The sequence below is a fragment of the Drosophila melanogaster genome, chromosome 3R, assembly GCF_000001215.4.
Source record: "Drosophila melanogaster chromosome 3R".
In the NCBI taxonomy this organism is placed as follows: domain Eukaryota; kingdom Metazoa; phylum Arthropoda; class Insecta; order Diptera; family Drosophilidae; genus Drosophila; species Drosophila melanogaster.
The window spans coordinates 5,508,842-5,532,782 of record NT_033777.3 but is presented as its reverse complement, the minus strand read 5'-3'; the positions used below and the strand labels follow the sequence as shown (position 1 = coordinate 5,532,782).

The window sequence follows — 23,941 nt, the reverse complement described above, 5'->3', positions numbered from 1 at the left end:
GGGTACATACAAAATCAAAAGATCGGTCGGTACGGTATGCGTTGTAAGTCCACTTTATTAGTTGTGTTTTTTTAAACTAGATCATAAGTTCGATTGCGTGAATATACGATTATATTAGTATAATGGTATCGGATTAGTAAGGTCGAATCTCGATTTAAAAAATAGATAGAGAGTTAGCGCATGCAAACACAAGAGAGAAATGAGCATTAGATCAATTGGTTAGTTAGTTGCAATTTAATCTACATATTTAGTATTTTTATTCTTTCTAAACATGATTAATCTTTACTCTGTGATGCCTACTACTAAAGGGTATAACTAGCTTAGTAATTAAATGGAGCGAGCATCGATGATAGATGTGAGTTATGAATAAATATCTAGAACTACCGATTGATTATTATAGCTTTAGATATTATCTCACAAAGAACCACAAATATTTTAAAGATGGCGTGACAGCAAAATAACAAATAGTAACGCACCTGTCGAAAGGCCTGAAGGACCTCCTGGCGCTGACTGAAGTGTCGGAACAGAAGGTGCAGGGCACCCGAGACCAGGGGCGCGTAGTCGTGCATAATCAGGTGAAGTAGGACACGCAGAAAAGTACGTCCGCCCTGGCCATCCAGGTCCAGGTTAGCTGCGTCGCTCCGCTCGCAGTCGAAGATTCCCTCCGCCTGCACGCCGATGGACTCCAGGTCGATGTTCTTCTGCCGCGCAGTGGTAGCGGCGGCTGCGGCAGCGCCGGCGGCCACAGACTCGGCACTGTCGAGGGGATCAGTCTCATTGGAGCTGCCAGGCGTCTGCGGTTCCTGTTGTTGCGACTGCTGCTGACTTGCCTCATTGCTAGCGGCCGAAGCGGCCACCTCGGACTCGTCGAACTCCCGCTTGAATATGGAGAGCAGACAGCTGATCCTATAGTCCAGACGAACGTCCAAAATGAACTGCAGTATCTCGATTATTTTCAGTTTCGTGTCCATCACCAAGGGATACTCCTTCATTAGTTGGGAGACGGACTTCCGCTGCTGCAGGGAGATCGTGGGCGCAGCTATAGCCTGGCCCACTGATCCCAGGGCCAAAGATGTCATTACTGTATTTATGTCCCCAATCGAGCGTAGAACTCCACCTTCGGCTGCAAGTAATGGGGTTTAATAAGAGTTTAAGTAATCGAAGTTGAAGTAGTATGTTTTATCCACATCATATACGAATATGGTTAATCTTCATAAAAAGCAACTCATTATTACAGATGATTGACACTTCAAAAGCTGGCTTGAATATTTCCCATGTACATTGTAAAAACATTTTATAACATATCTATTATATTTAGGGCAATTTTTAGGGAGTTTCTTACCCTCTGCGTTAGTCTCCTCTTCGACAGCTTGTTAAGAGAAAACATTGGAGCTTACGACTCGAAAGGTGTCACATTTTTAAGAATATACAGTACTTACAATCAATATCCGTGCTGGCAAATTCACCTGATGAAGTATCGGACACGCAGTCCAGGATGGACAGAAGCGTCTTCGTAAGTCTTAGAAGATCGCTAAAGCTGTAGAATCCGAAATAAATCAGGTCCCTTGCGAGTTTAACCACCTGGAACGACAGTTCAATGATCAATTCTAATTGATATCTCACACCTGGGCTCAGACTTACCTCGAAGGTGAGTTTGTTTTGTTCTTGATCCGTGAAGAGCCACACTTTGGTGGCTACATTGCACAGATAGTTCTCCACAAAGGCGATGGTTGTATTGAACTTGGCGCGGCAGGCTTGCTTGTTTTGATCTGGCTGCTGGTTCTTGCCATCGTAGCTGCATGAGGAGAGATAGATAGCACCTCTAATCGTGGGTACTTCGATTCGTACTTACTCCTGTATGGACATCTTTGAGGGTATCTCGCTCCAAAGGCGGGCATACTTCACAGGTGTCACTGGTTCCTGGGGATCGCGATCCACGTGGAGGTGCAACATCAATCGGCAGAACGAAGCCCTCAGCTCGTAGGGCATGGTTTCATCCGACATGCATCTGCAAAATACATAAGGTTTACAATTCCAGTTGCTCCATTTGTTTCCAGACTTACTTCAGGATTAAGTCAATATCCAGGCGAGGGGAAAGCTCATTTAGAGCCAAATACTGGCGGTTGAGGCACATGTTGGAGAACAGATTCAACTGGTGCCGATAGTAGTTCAGAATAGCCGCCTCCAGCTCGCCGCCATCGCAACTGGCCAAATCAGCCATGGACCGGGATGTCTGCGTCAACGATAAAATATGGGTAATAACTAACTGCTTGGTAATTCCTATACGCAATATATTAGGATATAATCTTCGGTTTTCATCTTACAAATTACTGAAATGAGAGATGTAAAAGTACCCACCGGTTGTCCTGTCCACTTTAGGTGGATTTCGTACTTATCCCCCGTAGATGGGGTACCATCGTCCTCGTTCAGGCTGGCACTGTCCCAGGTGGTTGTGGTGGACGTGGACTGCACATCAGACCGATCCTCATCGTCGCCGGCGTCCTCGGCGAGCGTGGCTAGGCACACGTCCTCGGAGTTGCCCTTGTAGCAGCGCACTGGGCCGGATCCGGTACGCAGTGCCTTTACTTGCGTCTCGATCAGTATGTCCTTGTTCTTGTCGCTCAGCACGCTCTTGCAAATCAACTCCTGGGTGACAGCGATTGCCTTGCGATTGGACACGCACAAGTCTGAGAGGTAGTCGAGAAACCGCGAGTCCCAATTGTGCATGTTCTTCCGCACCAGACCGACGAAGGTTTCTATTTCTGCGGCTGTTATGTGCTTCTCCAGCAGCTTTCGGTTGTTGTGCAGCAGGGCCGTGATGGTGTCCTCTGCCAGAATATCGTATCCGATCTGCTTCTGCATCAGGCCAAAGTGCTTGGCAATGTACTCCTGGTTCTTCCGGTAATCCTGTTGCGACAACCTCAGGATACGGTAGCACAGACGAAAGATATTCTTGTAAGGACTGTTCTTCGGATCACTGAGCTCATCCAACCGCAGGAACGGACCATCTCCGGCTGTGTGCTGCTGAAAAGGACCCTGTAAGATCTTGAAGAGCTGCTTAAGGATGTACTGTTCGCGCAGCAATTTCTGCCGATCTCTGATTGGGTTCTTGATGGTGAATTCCAGAGCCTTTGTCTTGTTCTGCTCGTTTTCCATTCCGGCTATGAAGTACACTATATCCTGCAGCAGCGAGATCAGTGCCCGCCGCTCGTTGATGGAGATGCTGCCGTTGTCCAGCTTGCTGGTGACCGTGGCTAGCACTTTGCACGCGTCATTGGCAAAGTCCAGGTCGCGAACCTCCACCGGGGAGACGGGAATCAGCGCGAAGGCCTCCTTGTCCTCCTTGATGGGTGAGCAGCAGACCATCGACATCACCGGTTTGTCGTCGTCGGCATCGATGGGTATCGATGTGGCATGGACCCAGGTGTTGGAGCAAATGTGCTGCAGGCGTACATAGCTGGACTGTGGGACTAGGCTGTCGGGGCGAGCCATTGTAGTGGCGTCCAGAACGAACACCGAGGCAATGTCCGCAGAATACGGAACGGACACGAGGCGGTACTGTTTTCCCTTGGGTTTGTCTAAAAGGTATAAAAATTAGGAATAGTTGTTACATGTTCTTTGAGTTCAATACCACATACCATTTATGGTGGAGTTCATGGTCGAGCAGCTGAGGCCAGAGTCCTTGCTACAATCCCCCAAATGCAGATCGTGTCCTGATGCAGAAGTGGCAGACATCGCGCCAGCCGACACATCGATTTCCGCCTCGGCCGCCAGGTAGTGTCCCGTAGCCAGGTGCTTAAAGCGGTAGAGAGAGTTCCAATCGCCAGCGCCGCCTCGGCAAGAGTCGTGCTGGACCACCTCGATCTCCCAGAGAGCTTTACTGCTGGTGGCCGCCGTAGCACTGGTGCGTCCGGTGGTGCGCAGAAAGACGTGGTACTGCTTCTTGTACTCGTCCATGGTGAGAAACTTTTCCTGCTCGGCATGGAATAGACGCACCACGTCTCCGCCCTTGAGAATGTGCTCCTGGTTCTCCTTGTGTTCCATGAACAGCGAGATCTTCCAGGAGGTCGACGAGTTCAGAACGTTGACCTCCTTGCAGCCGGGATTGTCGGGCAGTTCGTAGTTGGCTGCCACATGGAGATTCTGTTGATCCGCATTCACCGGACTCAAAATAACCTTGTCACCAACAACCACGTAGTCGCCGATGGAGCGAAGCTTGTAGAAGGGCTTGATGTAGAACCACGACCCCTCGTTCCCGTTGGCATCCAGATAAACGCGCATGGCATTCTTCTCCAGCAGCGACGGCAGTCGCTTGTTAACTGTTAAATATTTGTTGGACTTCAAATGCAGTAGCTGCACCACAGCTCGTCCATATTGGATTGAGGTGCCCAGCAGCTTCTTGTTCTCCGTCTCGTTTTGTTTCTTCTCGATCTCCGCCGCATGCTGTGAAACACAATATACATTTTTAAACGATTAAATATTATAACTATTCTTGAACTTACATGCAAACGCTTGAGGAGATTGGGATCCGTATTGGAGCTGGCCGATTGCTTAGCTGCTTTCCAAAATTGCTTCTGCGCAGAATAGCGGTTCATGGGGCATATTTTGATGAGGCAGTCTGAAAATTTTTATCATAAACATAGTGAAAATCAACTATAAGATATCCCATCTTACCCCTGAACTTCTTAGGCGGACAGCTGAGATCTCCGGCCTCGGGACACACCACTGTGCGATCATCGACCAGGCTGGCGAAAGAAACCAGATGTTTAGTGCAGTATTCAACAATAGGTGGCCCCAGGAGATCCATCACCTCCGGGCGGCACACTTGTTGCGTCCTCGTTCAGCATGGACAATGGTACTTACCCGAGTGTGCTCAAGAAACCGCAAACGCTGCCCTCCGCATAGAGGGACACAATGTCCCCCAAGTGCAGGAAGCTTGCCGAGCCAATTATATTGTCGCCCATGTCTGAAGCCCACTGTGGGTTGGGGCTTGCGATGGGAATGGTATCCAAGTCGAGAGTGCCGAATGTGTACAGTGGCTGCCGCCAGGTGGCGCAACAATGGGCCTCCACCCGATGCTCCCCACGTGCCAGCGCCTGTTGCTGTGCTCTCTGGCCGTAGCTGTTCCGGAGCTGGGAGCTATTGTTTGGAGGCGCAGTCGGCTACGCGAGTTAATTGCACTGGTTTGTCGACCTCGTTATGTCCTGCGGGGATTGGCAAAGGATAAAGCAACGTGAGTTCGCTTACATCTAGGGGAAAAACAAAGAACGCTCTCAGTATGATTATCGTACATGAAAGTGTGCGATAAATGCATGTTTTAGCCATATATGTGTACTGTAAAAATGGTTATATTTTTAAAAAATATATTAGCCCATTAAGCCATTTTCGAATAATAAATATATGAATTGGGAAAACAAAGCTCGTCAGTTCACTTAGCGACGACACGCACCGTTACTGTTGGATAGAAAAATAAACCACGTAGAGTTAGAATGATGGACCTAAGCGCTTAATGGTTTCAAAAATAATCCAATTCCATTAGTGAATTAGTTGGACCTTTTCTTAGCCCATTTATGTAATGTGCTTAATTTTGGATTCCTTGGAGTTTTAAATAAAAGCAGTAACCGGAAAATTTAAATATAAAAACTGTAACAAAATTGCACGTCTGTAGTATCTTTATCTTTATATATCTTTATATTTTCAATATTAACCGAGTTCATAGTTCATAGTAAGTATAGTCTTTTTAGGGAAACTTATTTTTTTTTAATATAATCCATTTTTGAGTTATATTAGGTTATATTTAGGTTATTTAACAAGCAACATTTCTCAAAACCTATTTTGTTTCACACAAAACATTTTCCGTTAAGGCGCCTGAAATATTTATTTCAAAATGTATTAATCGATTCCCTTGCTGCACGCTAAGATACAAAAATGTCGCCAAAGGCTTTCAGCCTTAGATGGTTATAAAATATTTATGAAAAGTCGGTCAATCACCCCACATTACTATCGTGGGACACCCTGGCGTATGGGTAATATTTCTACCCCTGTACGAGATATCAAGTCGACTGCCTAATATTTCCAATAAACATTTCTCCTTGATGTCCGCATTCTGAGAGCGAACCAACTAAAGTTGTCACTTTTCACGATTTTTCTATGCTTTTTATTATTCCCACCTTTCCCTTTCCCTTTCCCTTTCCATTACTCTGGCATATTAAGTCACAATAGAATGAGGCAAATGCTTTCATTGTTTGGCAAGTTCCATGGAAGCAAGGCATACAAGTTTGTGCTAAGATTTTTGTTTGAAGGATTCCTGAAAGTTGTTCAAAGTTCTACGTCAATGTCAGGCTTTGATTTCCCACTTTCTTGATTTTAATAAAACTTGGGGCAGCATACATATGTGCAATTAAGAATAATATTCGAATTTCACATATTTAATTCGTTGCCCAAGGAATAAAAACATAAATCTTCACTTTGGAATTCCTCATTTTATGAAGTTCTTGATATATTCATAGAAGGCATTTTTTTCTGATTGGTTATTTTTAAAAAGCATTATTCCATTGATTGTACATTAACTTTATTTGTGTTTAACATAAATTCTTGATCTGTTTATTTTATTTATTTCACTTATTTCAGATGTATCTATTTATTTATTTATTTGTTGGTTTATTTTTAGCGCTCCAAACATACTCACTATTCCTCGTTTTTTATTTTTCCAATATATTTGTTTCTGGTGATTAGATTGGCTTATGGGATTTACTTCATGTGCATACTAATGAGCAGAACCCAATTGATTGCTGTGTGGTCCCAGTTAATCAGATTGATTGACATAACAATTACCGAAATTCCGAACTCAAACTTCAGTTAAGACAGGGGTTTTAGCCCCGAGAATTCAGGGTAAAACACCACTACTTCTCCCGGGGAAGTGAGAAATTCATAACTTCAACATGGCAACGCAAAGCCATCTGCTCAAATGTGATCATCTCGTTAGCAGTGATGGAAGGAAGCAGCTGAGTGAAGGCAGGAAACGAGGACCTCTACCTCCACCTCAACCTTCAGCGACAAGGACCATGGAATTCGGATGAAAGGGAGGTGGCGGTGCCACCAACTCAGCCATTCCAATAAATTGATTCTTGGGGCGCCGAGAATTTTCACATTCTGCGGATGACGCCTAAATCTGTTTGCCAAAAAAGCAATTAAACTTGTATCACAATTAACTTTTGCCTAATCCGTGGCTGTGTCCATCGACCCACCGCTGCTCAGCAATTAAATCGAATTTATTCGAATATAAATTTGGCCAACGGGCGCTTCAATCAAATTAGGCGCTGGAATAATAATAATCCGGCAGTTACCTTAAACAAAATCGCACTTAAAATGTGGATACACACACGGGGCCCTCAGTATCTGCGAGATATTTTGCCTATTTTACGTTTTCGTTTCACAGTTTGCGGAAGCTGGCACAGCCAGGTTTCAGTGGGATCTGTTTTTCCAGGTGCACATTTTCATCGCGAGCAAGTAGCCAAACGGCCAAGGGGCCAAGTGGCCCACAAGCACTTACACTCTCTTTTTAATGTTCGGGCGTTGTGTAAACACAAGGAACCGCGGAACTTTAACAAATAGCAAGCTGGGATGATTAATTGTGCGGAATCTGTGGGCAGCTCTTCGATTTCCATTTGCAGCAGCCCGAGCAACGAAAACGGTCTGCGTACACCGAGCGCTGGAGCGAAAATGTTGGCCCAAGTTCGCCGCAATTGGACCAAAAAGCTAACCCTGAGCTTGCAGAAGCTTTTCCACTTTTCCGCTTTTCCTCTTTTCCGTTTGCATTTCGAGTGGAAAACGAAGCACTTTCGCTCAACTTTTCATTTCATTCATGGCTATGGCTTCTCCTTGGGCCAACCCTTTTTGCATCCATTCGACATGCTTTACGCATCAGCGCTGCGAATTAGCTGGGTTAGTAGTGGCACATTCGATAAACCCACCTTTGTGCCTCCACTTGAGTGCATCTGCCTTCCATGGGTTTTGCCTCTTTGGCCCGGGCATGGGTAGATTTGATTTCACTTTTTTGCCCCCTTCCCGAGTCGTTGGCTTAATGCGATTTCGCCCACCGGGTCAAGGTCGTCAGTGCGACTTTCGCCTGCAGCTCCAGCGAATGTGGACCCCTCGACCAGCCTTTGTTTGGGTAGCAAAGCTACTAGCTATGCGAGCATTTCATAAAATCAGTTTTACCTAGATTAGTTTGGCCTGGCAGTAAAGGAATGCGCTCTGCCGAAAATAATGCGTTGCATATGAGCACAGATTATGTTGTCTTCAGATTAAAAAACACATATCTTGTCCCATTTAAGATACAATAAAGCGATTAAATCTGTTTAAAAATACCATAGCCACACAGCTCTTGTTTAACATTAAGTTATCTATATTTAGGAGCGATTTCATTAGTTCATGTTAGCCCTTACTAACAGATAATATAATTCATAGTTACATTGAGAAAACGTCCCTTAAGATATCAATCACAGTCTTTATTGATGGGTTTGTGATTAATATTTTCTCAGATAGTTCATGCAGCAGTATTTATAACCAACATTTTCCTAGCTTTTAAATGTTTAGTTGTAAGCCTATTAATGATGTCTATCTATCTAAGTTTTGTGTATGTATGTGTTTATGTTTTGTTTTCAAATTTTTCTCTGAATTTCGAAATGTCATATTTCCTGTTTAAAAAGGCAATGTAAAATTTAATTAAATGTTTACACTTGCTCTTGGAAGTTTGTGTAAAAAATAAAATGTTTTTTGAAGAATGAAAAACATGAATATGCGTCTTAAGTAATTATGTATATCATCGCATTATAAATGTCTTGCATTTGTAAGAATGCTCCACTTGCATCACTTTATATGTAAACACACACAGGTTTCTTTTTTCCAATTTACCATTATAATTTCATTGTCAGCATATAGCATGGACTGACCTAGCTCACTTTCGTAGTCACATTTATGGTCTTACGCGGATCGCTCGATATCGGCCTGTCAATTTGGGCGATTTAAGTTAGTCAGACGATTGCAAACGGCTCTGAAAGCCATCAGTTATCGGACTAACCGGTGCGTAAACCAGCGTTCGGCGGTCAAGCCATAGGAAAAGCTTTGGGCTCAGTCACATGCGTGGGAAATGCGAAAACAACGCGGCAGACAGCCACAAGTGGTTGGCATGCAAACAGACGCAGACGTCAATGTCGGCGCTGGCATCGCGGCAGCAGCGCAGCGGCCGCGCTGCGTGCGGCGGCAGTCAGCTGACCGAAATCGCGGGCGACGCCAAACAGCTGAGAGGCAAAGAGAGAGGGCCGCTCTCCGGGCAGAAGTTGTTTACATGTCACAGCGCAGGCGTGGCTCAGCTTTGGTCCAGCTTGGAAAGCTCCTTCGGGGAGCTTAAAGCACAAAAGTTAAGGAATTTTCGGAGGAGCCCAGACGATTTTTTTAGTAGACGAGCAACGCGCAAAGCGCCACGTTGTCCTTCACAGCCCCGGAAAAGCAAGGAAGGAAAAGCGGAAAAGCCAGGCGTCGCGTTGAGCGGGCGTCGAAAAGTAGGCAATACAGCTCTAGCTGCCTGCTGCCTGGTGCCACGGTGCGTATGCGAGATGTGATGCCAGTGAAATCCGATACGGAAAGCTCATTCTGAGCGAAAATTGTCAGTGAATCAAAATTAACAGATATTACGGAAATACCGCTAGTTCGACACAGTTTAAAACAACCAAAAATTGTCAGTGAAAACAGGGAAACAAAGGGATAAAAGTTCGTACCGTGTGCGTGTGATAAAAGTTCCCTCTCTGTGTGTGTGTGTGCGAGTGGGTCTGTGAGAGTGTATGTGCGCGCAAAAAGAATAGAGAAAGCAAAGCATCCCGAAGGAGTGGCACACAAAGTGTTTGCATAACTTAACTCGCGATAACCACCCACCAATAACTTGATTAAATGCCCCGAAATCTCGACGAAGGCAAGGACTGAAGAAATGGATATGCGGAAAGGACATCCACGGTGGTGAAGTAAAGCAATGAGTTTCAGGGCATGCCCGAGTCCGCAAGTGACCCCAAATAGTTTTCAGTGTGGCGTTCGTCAATTGAGGCGTGGTCGCGCCAATCCATTTTGTCATGGATTCCGTCCAGACAGCCCAGTGTATAGTGTGTTCCGTCGTCGTTTGCGTCCTGCTCATCATCGCGGGCTTCCTCATTTTCATCCTCAGTGTGTTTGCCTTTGCACCCCTCGTGGATAAGATGCAGCTCCGCCTTATAGAGGACATCAATGTGACCACCACGGAGAGGGATCCCATTCTCGATTACGACTATGGCTGAGCCGGAGGCAACACTTTCCCTGGACTTGTTCAGTTTTTTATTGAAGATTTCTCAAGATATTCTGCCTAAGGATTGACTTTGTACTCATTTTAAATATACTATTTTCCGTGTAGGTCAATTAGTGGATGAGTTATAAATACACGTGTGCAAGTGTCTCCTAATTAATATTTAATATGGTAATTGGTTACCATAGGATTATCTAGTATAAGACATACGATATACATATGTATGCTAAACACAGGTACATATATAATCAGTACAATGGATATACAGGATATACATCTAATCCTCAGAGGATACGAATATTCCGTTGAGCAAACAAAAATAATTCTCGAATCCTTTCCTTTGTTTGACCTACCTAAATCTAAATAGTTTTTCAAGCCCATCGAATTTTTGGGCATTAGGCACTTAAGCAACAATAAACCGAATGGGAAACTTCGGGGCAGTGAGCCACATCAATGTGCAATGCTTGAAATCATGCACAGAATGGCCCAAACCCGCCATGCTCCCACCTCGCCTCATGTCCGGACTGTCATCTAGCCGACGGATTGGGATCCAGTGGAGCAAGGCGGAATACGTACATCTGTTTCGCAATTCGTGTGTGAAAAATGCCCCCGAAAATTGCCTACGGAGAGATGCGGCAATGTACACAAAATATAAAATGGAAAATGGGAATCGCCCACAAAGCACCACGAATGTCGGAGCTGCGAGTCAGGCGGAGGAGGGACATCGTCGACTTGGTTATTGGCTTAGAATGCTTTCCCGGCTGAGCCGCACACACACGGCTGGACAACAATGAACAGTGAATGGGGAAAGTGGCAGGACGGGATTGGCATGGGCAGGAGCAAAAGGGATAAAGGTCACAGCAACAGGGCGTGAGTGCGAGGGAACGAGTCGGTTGAAGGGCGACAGAGTTTGGTTCAAAGTTTCGGGTCCTTTTGTCAAAGCTTTTGTCTGCGGTCGAGTCCTTGGAGAGTCCTCTGCCTGCCTGCTAGCCTGCTTTCCGGATCGCACATAAAACAATTCCCGTCTACGGAGGCCATATTAAATTATCTTGAATTGGCCAGCGGGAGAAATTACCGGACATCCGCCCGGCGACCTGATATTGCCCCAATTGAGCTCTAACCGCTTTACGGCGGAGTCAAACAATCTGAACCCCTCTTGCGGTTGCATTGGTTGTTCATTGGCAACTATTGCTGCTTGGAATCGCTACCTGTGTGCCTGTGCGGCTGGATCCCAGATTCGAAAACCACTGCAAATATTTCAGCGAGGCATCATCAAATGCGAGCCGCCGTTGAGCATGATGCTCTCATTGTTGTCAGCCTGTCAGTTCGAATTACGCTGAAGCCGGCGAAGCCACCGCCCGCGGTTCCACCCACTGCTCCATAGCCCTCCTTCGCTCCTCTATCATCAGCTCCATGCACCAGCGCCACATTCAATGGAGCCCGCAATCTGCAATCCCCGCATACGCTGCACTAACACGAAAATTGAATAAAATGCCATGGCCGGCACGTTCGCTATGTTAAATAGTTGAACAAAAACTCACGAGGGAAATTCTCCAAGGGCTCTGCCGACGTTGGAATGCCCTTTCAATTGAAAGAATTGAAATATCTTGCGTGCTTATATTATGCTAAATATTTTCTATTTACATTAGTTCGGCACGATTTCAAGTGGCTTGTTACTCCCAATTTTATTCGTTGATTTATAGAAGTAATCTTGCATTATACTATTTATGTAGAATTTATACTGCTTTCCCATAGAGACGTCAAATCGCGAATACCCTAACCCCTCAACTCAAAGTTCATTAACTGGCGTATTAATGGACATGCGAAAATTCGAATGGCGAGCAAATCGAAGTGTGAAATTCATAAGAAAACTTGTCGAAAGTATAACCCATGTCTGATGACATATATACCACGTTTTTTATATGTACATAGTATAGTTGATAGTATATATTGAATGTTTGTTCGATACGTTTCATTTGGGAATTTTGCTGCCCTTAACAAAACAGAGTGAGTGAGAGTAACAGCTTTCCTTGGGGAAATTCGGTGCGCTGTTCGTCCATCTGGATGCTGGGAGCTTTGAAACTGTGGGGGTTGATCAAATATTTATGGGGATTAATAGAATATGAGATCAGACGGACGGCGAAGTGAGAGTGAAGTGAGAATCCTTTAAGAACCATTTAACATGAGTAATGAGTAATGCAGGGCACATGTGCTGAGCGCGCCTTTCAACAATTTGGCCATTCATTAAAAGTCTGGGCCCTGTCTGGTGGCTCAAAGCAATTGAAAAGCCAAGAGACCTCGGCCCACCTGAGCAGAAAAAACGTGAAGCACACAGATACTCACACAATCACACCAGACTGGCGCTGATGAGAACACTTTGCTTCTCATCCAGTCTGCTTCATTGATAACACCCGACCTCCGCATCCGAACAAACACACACACACCCTTAATAATTGCAGCCAAGTGGGCTGTGCACATCGGATGGGCGGGGGGCGGGCGCTTATATTTTATTTGCAGCTCCAGAATGTCGCTTACACAATTTGCCTGTTTATGTTAATTGCTGGCGCTCCCAGGCGCCAACCCCGGCCACTTTACCGCCCCCCCTTCCACAAAATCCCCACCAGCTGCTCAATTCAGCTTCGAATTATGCACATGCTCATGGCAAGCCCACATAAATTGGAGCAAACACACGATTGTGGTCAAAAAAATAAGCATACCTGAGAATCTTCAATGTGTTTTATTTATTTAATGTAATATCTTTGTGGTCAGTTTGTTTAAATGGTGACAAGTGGCAAAACTGAACAAATTTGGCTGGTTGGTAAAATTTATTGATTAAAAATCATGCACAAACGTTATCAGTATGTCAAATGCAATTATACGACAACTTTTGGAGAATTATCAACTACAGTTGAGGGATTCTGAGAGAATAACAAAAACAAATTGTGAATTTTTTAACTCTTTATATTAAAATTGATGACATCTGAATCGTGGTTAAAGAGAAAATAGTTGTCAAGTTCCAACTTTTTTTTTTAAATATACATATATAATTGCACAAAAACATAATAATCAAAAAAATTTTAATACTATACCGAACTAGCGTTTAAAAATTAGAATATATATGTACATTTTCTAGCCGGTTGATCAAAGTACCCGCAAATGACATCTCAATTGACTGGTTATCTTCAATAAATGAAACTCACTGCACATACTATCTATTGGTCCCATTGATTGTATAATTTAGTAATTTGTTCGACATTATAATGTGAATATAATTGATCGTAATTGTGTGATCATAGGCCCATTAACCCAATCATGATTACATGCAAATCAAGAAGTAGTGAAGTGCGCTCTTTCAATCGCAACAAAAAAACTTGGCCAGAGAGGAATTTGGCGATGAAAAGCCATTTTTTTACCCCAGGTAATGGAAATCATCGCGTGCAGCAGGCTCAACACGTCCACTTTTCATCCCCCTCCCCCATCTTTTTTGGTATCCCTCATCTTGCCTCTTACTCTATAGCTCGCCACCTGCCCAGTCAACACCAACAACAATGTGGCGCTTAATTAAGCACGCGTCGCCCAGTCAGCATCTCTCTTTCTCTCTCTCCCTTTCGCTCTCTCTCTCTTTTCCGCTGTCTGCAATCAAGATGTGTGCACTGAGAGAAAATATCGGCGCTAAGTTGATTTTCTCGAACGCAGATGCATTCAGTTCAGAGGACGTCAAGTGAGAAATTTCCAAAAGTGATTTGCATAACTTTAGGAACTGACAAAGAAATATTAGGATTAAAAAAATCCAAACTTTTCTCGAAACTGTGGGCGTGACTGTTTTGAACGGTTTGTGGGCGTTAGAGTGGGCGCGGACGTTGTGAATTAAACTTGCACATCTAGATTTTATAGATCCCGAAATCTCGATCTGATCAATAATATATGTATCCGGTATACCCTTTCACTCTACGAGTAAATACGAGTTTTAATTATGACTATGTTACTTCGTCATTATAATTCTTAAACACTCCCATTTGAAGAATTTTTGTATAACAACAAACAATCCCTCTCACCACAAAACAATTTTGGAAAGCATCACGTTCATATACATAGTGGCTTGAGTTGAAATCAACACTTGACTTCGGAGTTGATTCCCTAAGGATTTATTTATATTTTGTTTGAGTAGCTGGCATAGAACCATACCCCCGATAAGCAAATGTCTTCAATCAGTGGGATTTATATGTTTTTTCCTTAGCTTTTCTATTCGTGTAAGCAACAAATAGTGGCCACTGCAACGTAATTGAATCTCAGCGCATTTCTGGCCCTTTCGCTTTGGCTTATTGTCAATTATTGAGCGAAAGCAAGAGGCAAGAACGAAATCAAAATCAAGTGGGATCAAAAGGCGAGGGCGTGACTGCTAGATAATAGCTATCGCGGTAATTAGCCTATCGGTTCGGTCGTGATAGGCTTATTGCCTTATGACCTACTTAAATTGGTGGCAAGCCCTTCGGGAAACCAGAAAAACCAGTAACTGGGCTCGATTGGCAACAGGTTGTCGTTGTCGTTGTCGTGGGATACTCACCGTAGAATGTATGTAATGTAAAATATCCCTTGTAGAGATGTGCTACTGTATTGTGATTGGTATTGAATCATCCGTCGATAGACGACGATCGTAAATCGAATTTGACTTTATATTTATTTTATTCAAATGCAAACACTCGCGGGCACTCGAAAGAACTTAATATATTTTCACCTTGAGTGGGCCGCACTTAGCCGCGGAAAAGAGAGAATAACAATAAGTGGGAATACGGTGAGGAGGAAGAAGAAGGCCCAGAAACCACACACAATAACAATAACAATGCCGGGGCAGCGACGTCGGCAGAGGAGGTTTTGTCAATAAGAAATAACCGTTAAAACACGCGACAAACAATTCCGGCTGCGGGAAAGAGAGGCAGCATGCGATACAACGTCAACAATCGGCTCTCCCGACCCCACGATCCCGTTGACCACCCACAAGCAGCGCAGTCGCAGCGCAGCAGCAGCGCGGGCAAACAAAACGATTGTCGATTTCTACGCACTTTTCCCAATCACGCACACACACCCACACACGCACGTCGCGTTTAGGCCAACAAATTGAAATTGGCCAGCATTTCGGGCATAAATTACGCGCTCAAGGCGTATGAAAATGCAATTTTCCAGAGCGCCGCGTCATGCGCGACTTCGTGTACCGTACCGCTCAGCTCCTCCGTCTCCCTCACTCCAACGAAGTGCCAGCGCAGCGCAGATAAGGCGGACCGACGCGGAAAACCCCAGCGAAAACACGTCCGACTGAAAGCGCGGTCGAGCAACAAGTGTTTAAAAACCGTCGAACCATATGATCGATTAGTGTGACCGCGCGAAAAATACTAGTTAGCCGTTAATAAATGGTGTAATTGACATCTTAACTGTTTTATGCACACATATATAGAATTATTGACAGTAACACGTTAATTGCATTTACTATTGACAAGGAATGACATAAGCAAGTGTTTGAAAACCGCAGAACCAACCATATGATAAATTAGATGGGAGCGCATGGATAAAATACTAACATACTCTAAATACTAGTTAGCATGGCAGCACAGGGTAGAGATTTGAATCTTATTCAAATATTCATAGTTTTTTAGTCATCTGTGCTTGAAAATTCCAGATCAATGTTGATAGATTGGCCGAGGATTAAAATCTTTCCACTCATCGACTCACATACTTAGATTTTGCTTCTAATGCCTATTAACACAATGAAATGGTCACTCTAACGATCTTGCGTTGGTATTCATTTTTTCGCGATCTGGCATTACCACATATGTAAGAAAACACCGCGAATTCAAAGTTCTGCTTTTTCAAAAATGAGCAAAATAAACTTTAAGAAATCTTGTCTTTGACCATTCTCATTGCTGCAATGGGAAATGGAAAATGCCATTAATATGCGGCATCTCCCCTTTTCGACTTGCAGAAAATGCTGGATGTTTGCTCGAGAAACCATTGAAATCGTTGCACAAAACACCTCGTTTATCCTCCCCCAGAAACTATAGACTTCCGCATCATGGCTATGGCTGAGTTTGTTTTTTGCCGGCCATTGTTTGGGCTCGCCATTGTTCTCCTGGTGGCGCCAATTGATGCCGCCCAGAGGCACACTGCCTCGGATAATCCCTCGACGTACAACATTGGCGGCGTACTGAGCAATTCCGACAGCGAGGAGCACTTTAGCACCACAATAAAGGCAAGCCCATTGACTAACTGGATGCTCCACTAATCCGAATGCGATAATCACGCTTTCCCATCCAACCGCAGCACCTCAACTTCGATCAGCAGTATGTGCCGCGGAAGGTCACCTACTACGACAAAACCATCCGCATGGACAAGAATCCCATCAAGACGGTCTTCAATGTGTGCGACAAGCTCATCGAGAATCGGGTAAGTCGGTGGCCAAATGCAATTACCTGCTCATTTCCGACCATTCCTCCATCGCTTGAAGCTGCTCACATACTCGTATCTGTGTTTAACCCGACCTGGTTCGATTCATTTCCATAATTTAAGGGGAAATGATTCGGAAATGGGATGATGACAAGCGGTAATGCGCCAGCAGAATCCAATATCCATGAGCTAACCAACTGGAGCTCTTAGAGCGAAAGAGTGCTTAAATGTGCAAATTGAACTATAATTATACAATATTACTTTAAATGCGTTTTGTTGTTATGAACCAGGTTTGCAGAATGATATATAGAAGGAGTTTGTAGGGGTTTGGTTATTAGAAAGCTAAGATTTATAATCATAATTATCTTTTTAATTATTGATGGTCTTTAGTTGAGCTAAGTGATTTACAATATTGTCTACTATTTGGCAACATTAAAGTATTATCGGTACTTATTTGTCACTTATTCTAAATAAAAATATATAATATTACAAACTGGGTACAAATGTAAAGAACCATTCAAATGAAATAAGTGATTTCATCGCACTGTACTCATGTACAATGAAGGAAATCACAAAACTGGATTCTTGTGCAATAAATTATCGCTGTTATGCACAAAAAGGTGTCCATAAAATCCTAATGACGAAGAGCACTTCGGCACTTAAAGTGCAATGCACCTTTCAGTGTGAGACTTCGTCACTTAAAGCTGAAACTCTTTTTGCCGGCAAACTTGTTGGCTTGCCATTTTGATTATCTTTGCTTTCCATCCATCACATTTCCCATATTATGCCACATTTATCATGAGCGTCTCTGTCGCTGTGGGATGCCATCCCAAGCAGAAGCCCACGCCCATTGGACCTGGTCCAAATCAATGAGATGCCTGTTTCGGGGCGTCATCGTTTGTCATCATTAATGTAGGGGTGAATTTATCATGTCAGGTCCCAAAATGCGCGTCCATTGCCAACCTTTCATTACCCAAAGGAAACAAATCAACTGCCATTAACTCCATTGAATGGAGGATCTGAAAGGTGCGTTTCGAAAATGTAGGGCTTGTAAATGAGTTTTCATATAAAATAAATTTGTATAAAGTCCAGAAGTATCTTATGATGCTGTAGCTCAATCTACGCCTTCATTATTTTTGCCATTAGTATTCTCAGCCTTATGAATTCGAAACGTATCTTATTTCGCTTCGCCATTTGAACGCCCTCTCGGCGCCATTTACACTTCCGATTCGAATCCACCCATCGCCAGGAGACCTCCCTCTTGGCATCCTTCCATCATTGCTTATTTCCATTGATTTGGTTCTCCGTTACCTGATCCCCCGTCTCCCGTCTCCCGATCCCCGGCACCCTTTTCCTTTTCCATCCGCAGGTGTACGCCGTAGTCGTTTCGCATGAGCAAACCTCAGGTGATTTGTCGCCGGCGGCCGTGAGTTATACAAGCGGATTCTATTCAATTCCCGTCATTGGCATCTCCTCGCGGGACGCGGCCTTCTCCGACAAGAACATCCACGTCTCCTTCCTGCGGACGGTGCCGCCGTACTACCACCAGGCGGATGTCTGGCTGGAGATGCTCAGCCACTTTGCCTACACGAAGGTACGTTCCAGGGTCACCCATCCATAGATGCTCTGGCTTCTGCCCCCCGAAATGCTGCTCTCAAATTTGACTTATTGACTTATTGAGTTGTTCCGTTATATGCTCCGCTGGCGACAGGTAATCATCATCCACAGCTCCGACACGGATGGCCGGGCCATCCTGGGTCGCTTCCAGACGACATCGCAGACTTACTACGACGACGTGGATGTGCGCGCCACCGTGGAGCTGATTGTCGAGTTCGAGCCCAAGCTGGAGAGCTTCACCGAGCACCTCATCGACATGAAGACCGCCCAGTCCAGGGTCTACCTCATGTACGCGAGGTGAGTTCCTCAGATTTGCGTAGGTAATGTGGTCGTACTTACTGCTATCGTCACTAGATTAAATAATCAAATATCACCTCGTTGGATTTGGTGACTTTCACCTAAGATAATTTTGCTTTACCAAGAAAAGATTATTAATTAAATCAATAAAAATATTAATATTTGAATATTTGCTGTGCAATTATATGTAAGGCCTGGCAGTAAACTATTGCAGCTTCTTGATGCATTTCTTACTTTGGATGACTGGTTAATTTTAATTCACAAGCCCGTCAGTCAATTGTTGTCAATTCAGAATAAAATGATTTTATGATGTGCTCCATAAATTGGTGTCAATGGAAAAGCGGCGTACAGAAGATTACTGAGATTGAGTTCCAGCATGGGCGTGCCTTGGACTAATCAACTGGTCGTTTCTGCTTTTCATCGAATTGAGGGAACGATGTTCTATCCATTTACATATGTGTATTATTAATATTATTTTACATATGTGTGATGGTTTATCTTGCTAAGCATAGCTTCCTAGGAAGATCTATGAAATATGAGACTGTTGAGAAAATAGATGTTTCTTGCTTCCAGTTTTACAGCTCCTTTAAAAGTCCGTAGATTTTAATTTCGTCTAGCTTATAAACCTGAAATTTCGACATTATAATTGTTATTCTGGCGTTTTGTGTACCTTATATTCACCCGCAGCACGGAAGACGCTCAAGTAATCTTCCGCGATGCCGGGGAGTACAACATGACCGGTGAGGGTCACGTGTGGATTGTAACGGAGCAGGCGCTGTTCTCCAACAACACTCCGGACGGAGTACTGGGTCTCCAGCTGGAGCACGCCCATAGTGACAAGGGGCACATCAGGGTAAGTGCTAAGTTCTTTTGCTCCCGAGATCCTAAGTATATATTTGGTAACTTGGTAACAAACAGGACAGCGTTTATGTTTTGGCGTCGGCCATCAAGGAGATGATTTCCAACGAGACCATTGCCGAGGCTCCCAAGGATTGCGGCGATTCGGCCGTTAACTGGGAATCGGGTGAGTAACTCTTAAGTGATCATAGTGTTTTAAAGTTATTGTCATCCCCTAAACATTCGACAGGCAAGCGACTGTTTCAGTACCTCAAAAGCCGTAATATCACCGGCGAAACGGGTCAGGTGGCCTTCGATGACAATGGTGACCGAATCTACGCCGGCTACGATGTGATCAACATTCGGGAGCAGCAGAAGAAGCACGTGGTTGGAAAGTTCAGCTACGACAGCGTAGGTTACTTCCTTTCTATTTCCCAAGCTATCAAAACATAATCCTTTAAAATGACCTATTGAACAGATGCGGGCCAAAATGCGGATGAGGATCAACGACAGCGAGATCATTTGGCCGGGAAAGCAGCGCCGCAAGCCCGAGGGCATCATGATTCCCACCCACCTGAGGCTGCTCACCATCGAGGAGAAGCCCTTCGTCTACGTGCGGCGCATGGGCGACGATGAGTTCCGCTGTGAGCCGGATGAGCGTCCGTGTCCGCTGTTCAACAACTCGGATGCCACGGGTTGGTGTTCCAACTCCATTAAATAATTTATTTATTAAATATCATAGTTAACTTATGTAAATGTACCCCTTCCGGCGACAGCCAACGAGTTCTGCTGCCGCGGCTACTGCATCGACCTGCTGATCGAACTGTCCAAACGGATCAACTTCACCTACGACCTGGCCCTCTCGCCGGATGGTCAGTTTGGGCACTACATCCTTCGGAACAACACGGGAGCGATGACGTTGCGCAAGGAGTGGACGGGCCTCATCGGGGAGCTGGTCAACGAACGTGCCGAGTAAGCGATGCGGGATCCGCCAGCATGCGACTCCTCCTACTACCTACTAATCCGGACTTCCATTTAGCATGATCGTGGCACCACTAACCATCAATCCGGAGCGTGCCGAGTACATTGAATTCTCGAAGCCATTCAAATACCAAGGCATTACAATACTCGAGAAGAAACCGTCACGATCGAGTACTCTCGTGTCTTTCTTGCAGCCGTTTAGTAACACGCTATGGATCTTGGTAATGGTGTCGGTCCATGTTGTGGCGCTCGTGCTCTACCTGCTGGACAGGTGAGTGAATCCTGGGGCTACCACCCCATCCCATCCCATACCCCCACCATACCACAAAAACCCACCCAAGCAAAAGTGTAGCGAAGCAGAGGGCTGCTGCATTGGACGGTTGAATGGCACCCCGACCAGCTAATCCCCGCCTGGAGTGGCCTGCAGATCCGGATCCTATTAACCACACGTTTCAATTCCAAATTTCCGAACTCAGATTCTCGCCGTTCGGACGCTTCAAGCTCTCGCACTCGGACAGCAACGAGGAGAAGGCCCTCAATCTCAGCTCCGCGGTGTGGTTCGCCTGGGGAGTCCTGCTGAACAGCGGGATCGGCGAGGGCACGCCCCGGAGCTTCTCCGCCCGGGTGCTGGGCATGGTCTGGGCCGGATTTGCTATGATCATCGTTGCCTCGTACACCGCCAACCTGGCCGCCTTCCTCGTGCTGGAGCGGCCCAAGACCAAGTTGAGCGGCATCAACGACGCCCGCTTGCGGAACACCATGGAGAACCTGACCTGCGCCACCGTCAAGGGCTCCTCCGTGGACATGTACTTCCGTCGCCAGGTGGAGCTCTCCAACATGTATCGCACCATGGAGGCGAACAACTACGCCACCGCCGAGCAGGCCATCCAGGATGTGAAGAAGGGGTAACGATTGCTTCAGGCCGCCGATCCTTTTCGTAAATGAGCGTAGCATCGCATGTCATCGCACCACTGTCCAGATCCAGAACCAGACTACATCTATACTACTACTACTACTATTACTCACCCTCCAAAACGCCACCTTCAATTCAATTCAGTCCACTTAACGCCACTGTCTCTATCTTTCTCTATCTCTCTTGCTCTCTCTCTCTTTGTTTCGATCTATTAGATATTATATGATATGATATGATATGTTTTGTAATCGTTAGCGGTATCGTGTTCGTGTTGGTCTTGCCCCCGTACTATCCGCCCCTATACCATCTTGTATTACCATATCTTAGCATCTTTATGTCTGAAGTCCTTGCAGATTGTTTTAAGTGTATGAATATCGTATCTTATTTTTAATGGTCTGTTCGAAGTATACCTAACTAAATGTCTTTGTATGAACGTCGTATGAACGTCGTGATCACGGAAACTTTAAAAGTGTAAACATAATCACACATCTCTGTAAAGAAAAAGTAAAAGAGAATTTCGTATAATTTTATTTTGGATAATAGGAGCATTCCTTTAAAGCATCTGCAAGGGTAAGACAATTTTCGGCATTCGAAGATCGCAAATCTTTCTAGTTTCTTGAACGTTTCTTCCTACATGTTGTAACCCCCTCCACCAAATCCAAACCGGTCAAGCAATAACAATAACGTCCGATTGTGTCCACAGCAAGCTTATGGCCTTCATCTGGGATTCATCTCGGCTGGAGTACGAGGCCTCCAAGGATTGCGAACTAGTTACAGCCGGAGAGCTGTTCGGACGAAGTGGGTACGGGATTGGACTGCAAAAGGGCTCGCCCTGGACGGATGCGGTCACGCTGGCCATCTTGGAGTTCCACGAAAGTAGGAGTTACATATGCATACCATTGGACGGCATTTAATGACTTTTCTTACAGGCGGTTTCATGGAAAAATTGGACAAACAGTGGATCTTTCACGGACACGTCCAGCAGAACTGCGAGCTGTTCGAGAAGACGCCCAACACTCTTGGGCTTAAAAACATGGCGGGAGTGTTCATACTGGTGGGTGTGGGCATTGCCGGCGGCGTGGGCCTGATCATCATCGAGGTCATCTACAAGAAGCACCAGGTGAAGAAGCAGAAGCGCCTGGACATTGCCCGACATGCGGCGGACAAGTGGCGGGGCACCATAGAGGTGGGTACTCCACGCAGTCTTGAATAAAGCAATAAGAGCAATTTCTTTCTTCTTTCCCCAGAAACGAAAGACTATTCGTGCCTCGCTGGCGATGCAGCGACAGTACAACGTGGGGCTGAACTCCACCCATGCCCCGGGCACCATCAGTCTGGCAGTGGACAAGCGCCGGTATCCTCGCCTCGGTCAGCGACTGGGACCGGAGAGAGCCTGGCCAGGAGACGCCGCCGACGTTCTGCGCATCCGTCGGCCCTACGAACTGGGCAATCCTGGCCAGAGTCCGAAGGTGATGGCTGCCAACCAGCCGGGAATGCCCATGCCCATGCTGGGCAAGACACGGCCCCAACAGAGTGTCCTGCCACCTCGCTACTCGCCCGGATACACCAGCGACGTGTCGCATCTGGTCGTCTAAGTTAACATTTTGCCAAAGCAGCTAGAACTTAGAATCAAGTATTATCATTGCTCAGCCCATGGCGATAGCCAGCTAAAGAGAATTTAACTGTAGCAAATTGATTGTTATCGCTGAATGGAATGGCCAGGACCAAAGAAAAAAGGACGATTAGCGTAATCTCACACAACATTTATGTCATTTTTGCATTGTTCCGTCGTTGGTCCTGTTATATCAGAGGTCTTATATCTAGGTGTATTATTGGATGGTCTATTACGTTTTCGTAGTTTTCGACGGATTTATGTAAGGTGCTGGAGGTAGTTTCATTTCAATCTGAGTTCACGCTTTCAATGTGCATACTGTTTCCCCTAACTACTATATCTCCGCTTTAGATTTTCTCAGCGTTTTAATAGAACTTCTATGGAAAAAAAATATACATATGTAGATCGATAAATGCATGACCAGAAACTTTCAACAACACACAATTCACCACAAAACCCACCCATTGTTGCAAGCCGTATACCAAAGTCTATTCTCATCTAAAAAAAAATCTCAAACCCGATTTTGATCTGGGCATAAGTTTACCTCAACTGAAAGCTCCGATAGCCTGTACAATATACAAATGTACAATTATACAAAATAAGCTTGAACAACATAAATTTCATCGATTGCAAAGTGGATACAGAATCCAAGAAAGGGCAATTCCCAGAAAGCAATTAACTAGACAAAGTAAATTTAACTGAAGGAAGCTTGAACGAAATTTTTAAGCAACAAGATTATATATATACATATACATATGTATACATAACATATTGATAGGATTCAGTGTGAAAGTTAACAGCATAAATGTGAAGCATAAGAAACGAAATTCAAGAACAAACAATATTTATTAGTGGAATTTGAATTTTAAATGTTTTGCGTGTGTAAACCGTTTATGCGACTAAAATAAATATTTAAAGC

General features: G+C 44.9%; 3 protein-coding genes across 6 annotated transcripts in view, besides 1 other annotated feature; 2 read left to right on the top strand and 1 right to left on the bottom strand.

Annotated features, from left to right (window-relative positions):
• Positions 1-15,666, bottom strand: part of Itpr (Inositol 1,4,5,-trisphosphate receptor) — a 22,295-nt gene extending 6,629 nt beyond the window's left edge. Inside the window, exons 1-12 of one of the 3 annotated variants that reach the window (NM_169060.2) lie at positions 14,895-15,666; positions 4,864-5,204; positions 4,675-4,745; positions 4,503-4,618; positions 3,639-4,443; positions 2,359-3,578; positions 2,064-2,233; positions 1,853-2,008; positions 1,642-1,795; positions 1,440-1,581; positions 1,343-1,369; positions 477-1,123 (exon numbers count right to left, since the gene is read on the bottom strand). In NM_169060.2, coding sequence (NP_730941.1) covers positions 477-1,123; positions 1,343-1,369; positions 1,440-1,581; positions 1,642-1,795; positions 1,853-2,008; positions 2,064-2,233; positions 2,359-3,578; positions 3,639-4,443; positions 4,503-4,618; positions 4,675-4,745; positions 4,864-4,964 — 3,609 coding nt within the window. In that variant the 5' untranslated portion in view covers positions 4,965-5,204; positions 14,895-15,666. Of the gene's footprint in view, positions 1-476; positions 1,124-1,342; positions 1,370-1,439; positions 1,582-1,641; positions 1,796-1,852; positions 2,009-2,063; positions 2,234-2,358; positions 3,579-3,638; positions 4,444-4,502; positions 4,619-4,674; positions 4,746-4,863; positions 5,250-14,894 lie in introns of all 3 variants that reach the window. The other 2 variants (NM_001300251.1, NM_169061.2) reach the window with 2 other exon arrangements.
• On the top strand, positions 9,455-23,941 carry Nmdar1 (NMDA receptor 1). The gene is made up of 15 exons (NM_169059.2): positions 9,455-9,604; positions 16,305-16,571; positions 16,643-16,765; positions 18,135-18,359; positions 18,477-18,679; positions 19,367-19,532; positions 19,598-19,703; positions 19,767-19,927; positions 19,995-20,211; positions 20,293-20,488; positions 20,556-20,768; positions 20,974-21,402; positions 22,114-22,286; positions 22,340-22,596; positions 22,658-23,941. The coding sequence occupies exons 2-15, from the start codon at positions 16,395-16,397 to the stop codon at positions 23,003-23,005; spliced, it is 2,994 nt and encodes a 997-aa protein (NP_730940.1). The 5' UTR covers positions 9,455-9,604; positions 16,305-16,394; the 3' UTR covers positions 23,006-23,941.
• On the top strand, positions 9,663-10,484 carry CG43845 (uncharacterized protein). 2 transcript variants are annotated; one of them, NM_001347770.1, is made up of 2 exons: positions 9,663-10,019; positions 10,072-10,484. In NM_001347770.1, exon 2 carries the CDS (start codon positions 10,125-10,127, stop codon positions 10,323-10,325), a length of 201 nt encoding a protein of 66 aa, NP_001334688.1. In that variant the 5' UTR covers positions 9,663-10,019; positions 10,072-10,124; the 3' UTR covers positions 10,326-10,484. The 2 variants fall into 2 exon arrangements, with proteins under 2 accessions (NP_001334688.1, NP_001334687.1); NM_001347769.1 differs by having other exon boundaries at positions 9,663-10,484.
• Positions 14,104-14,187: a mobile genetic element.

Coding starts and splice junctions, on each gene's coding strand:
- CG43845 (NM_001347770.1), top strand. CDS start 10,125: ATGGATTCCGTCCAGACAGCCCAGTGTATAGTGTGTTCCGTCGTCGTT.
- Nmdar1 (NM_169059.2), top strand. CDS start 16,395: ATGGCTATGGCTGAGTTTGTTTTTTGCCGGCCATTGTTTGGGCTCGCC. Junction 18,360..18,476: donor GCCACTTTGCCTACACGAAG/GTACGTTCCAGG, acceptor CGCTGGCGACAG/GTAATCATCATCCACAGCTC. Junction 20,212..20,292: donor CAACAACTCGGATGCCACGG/GTTGGTGTTCCA, acceptor TTCCGGCGACAG/CCAACGAGTTCTGCTGCCGC.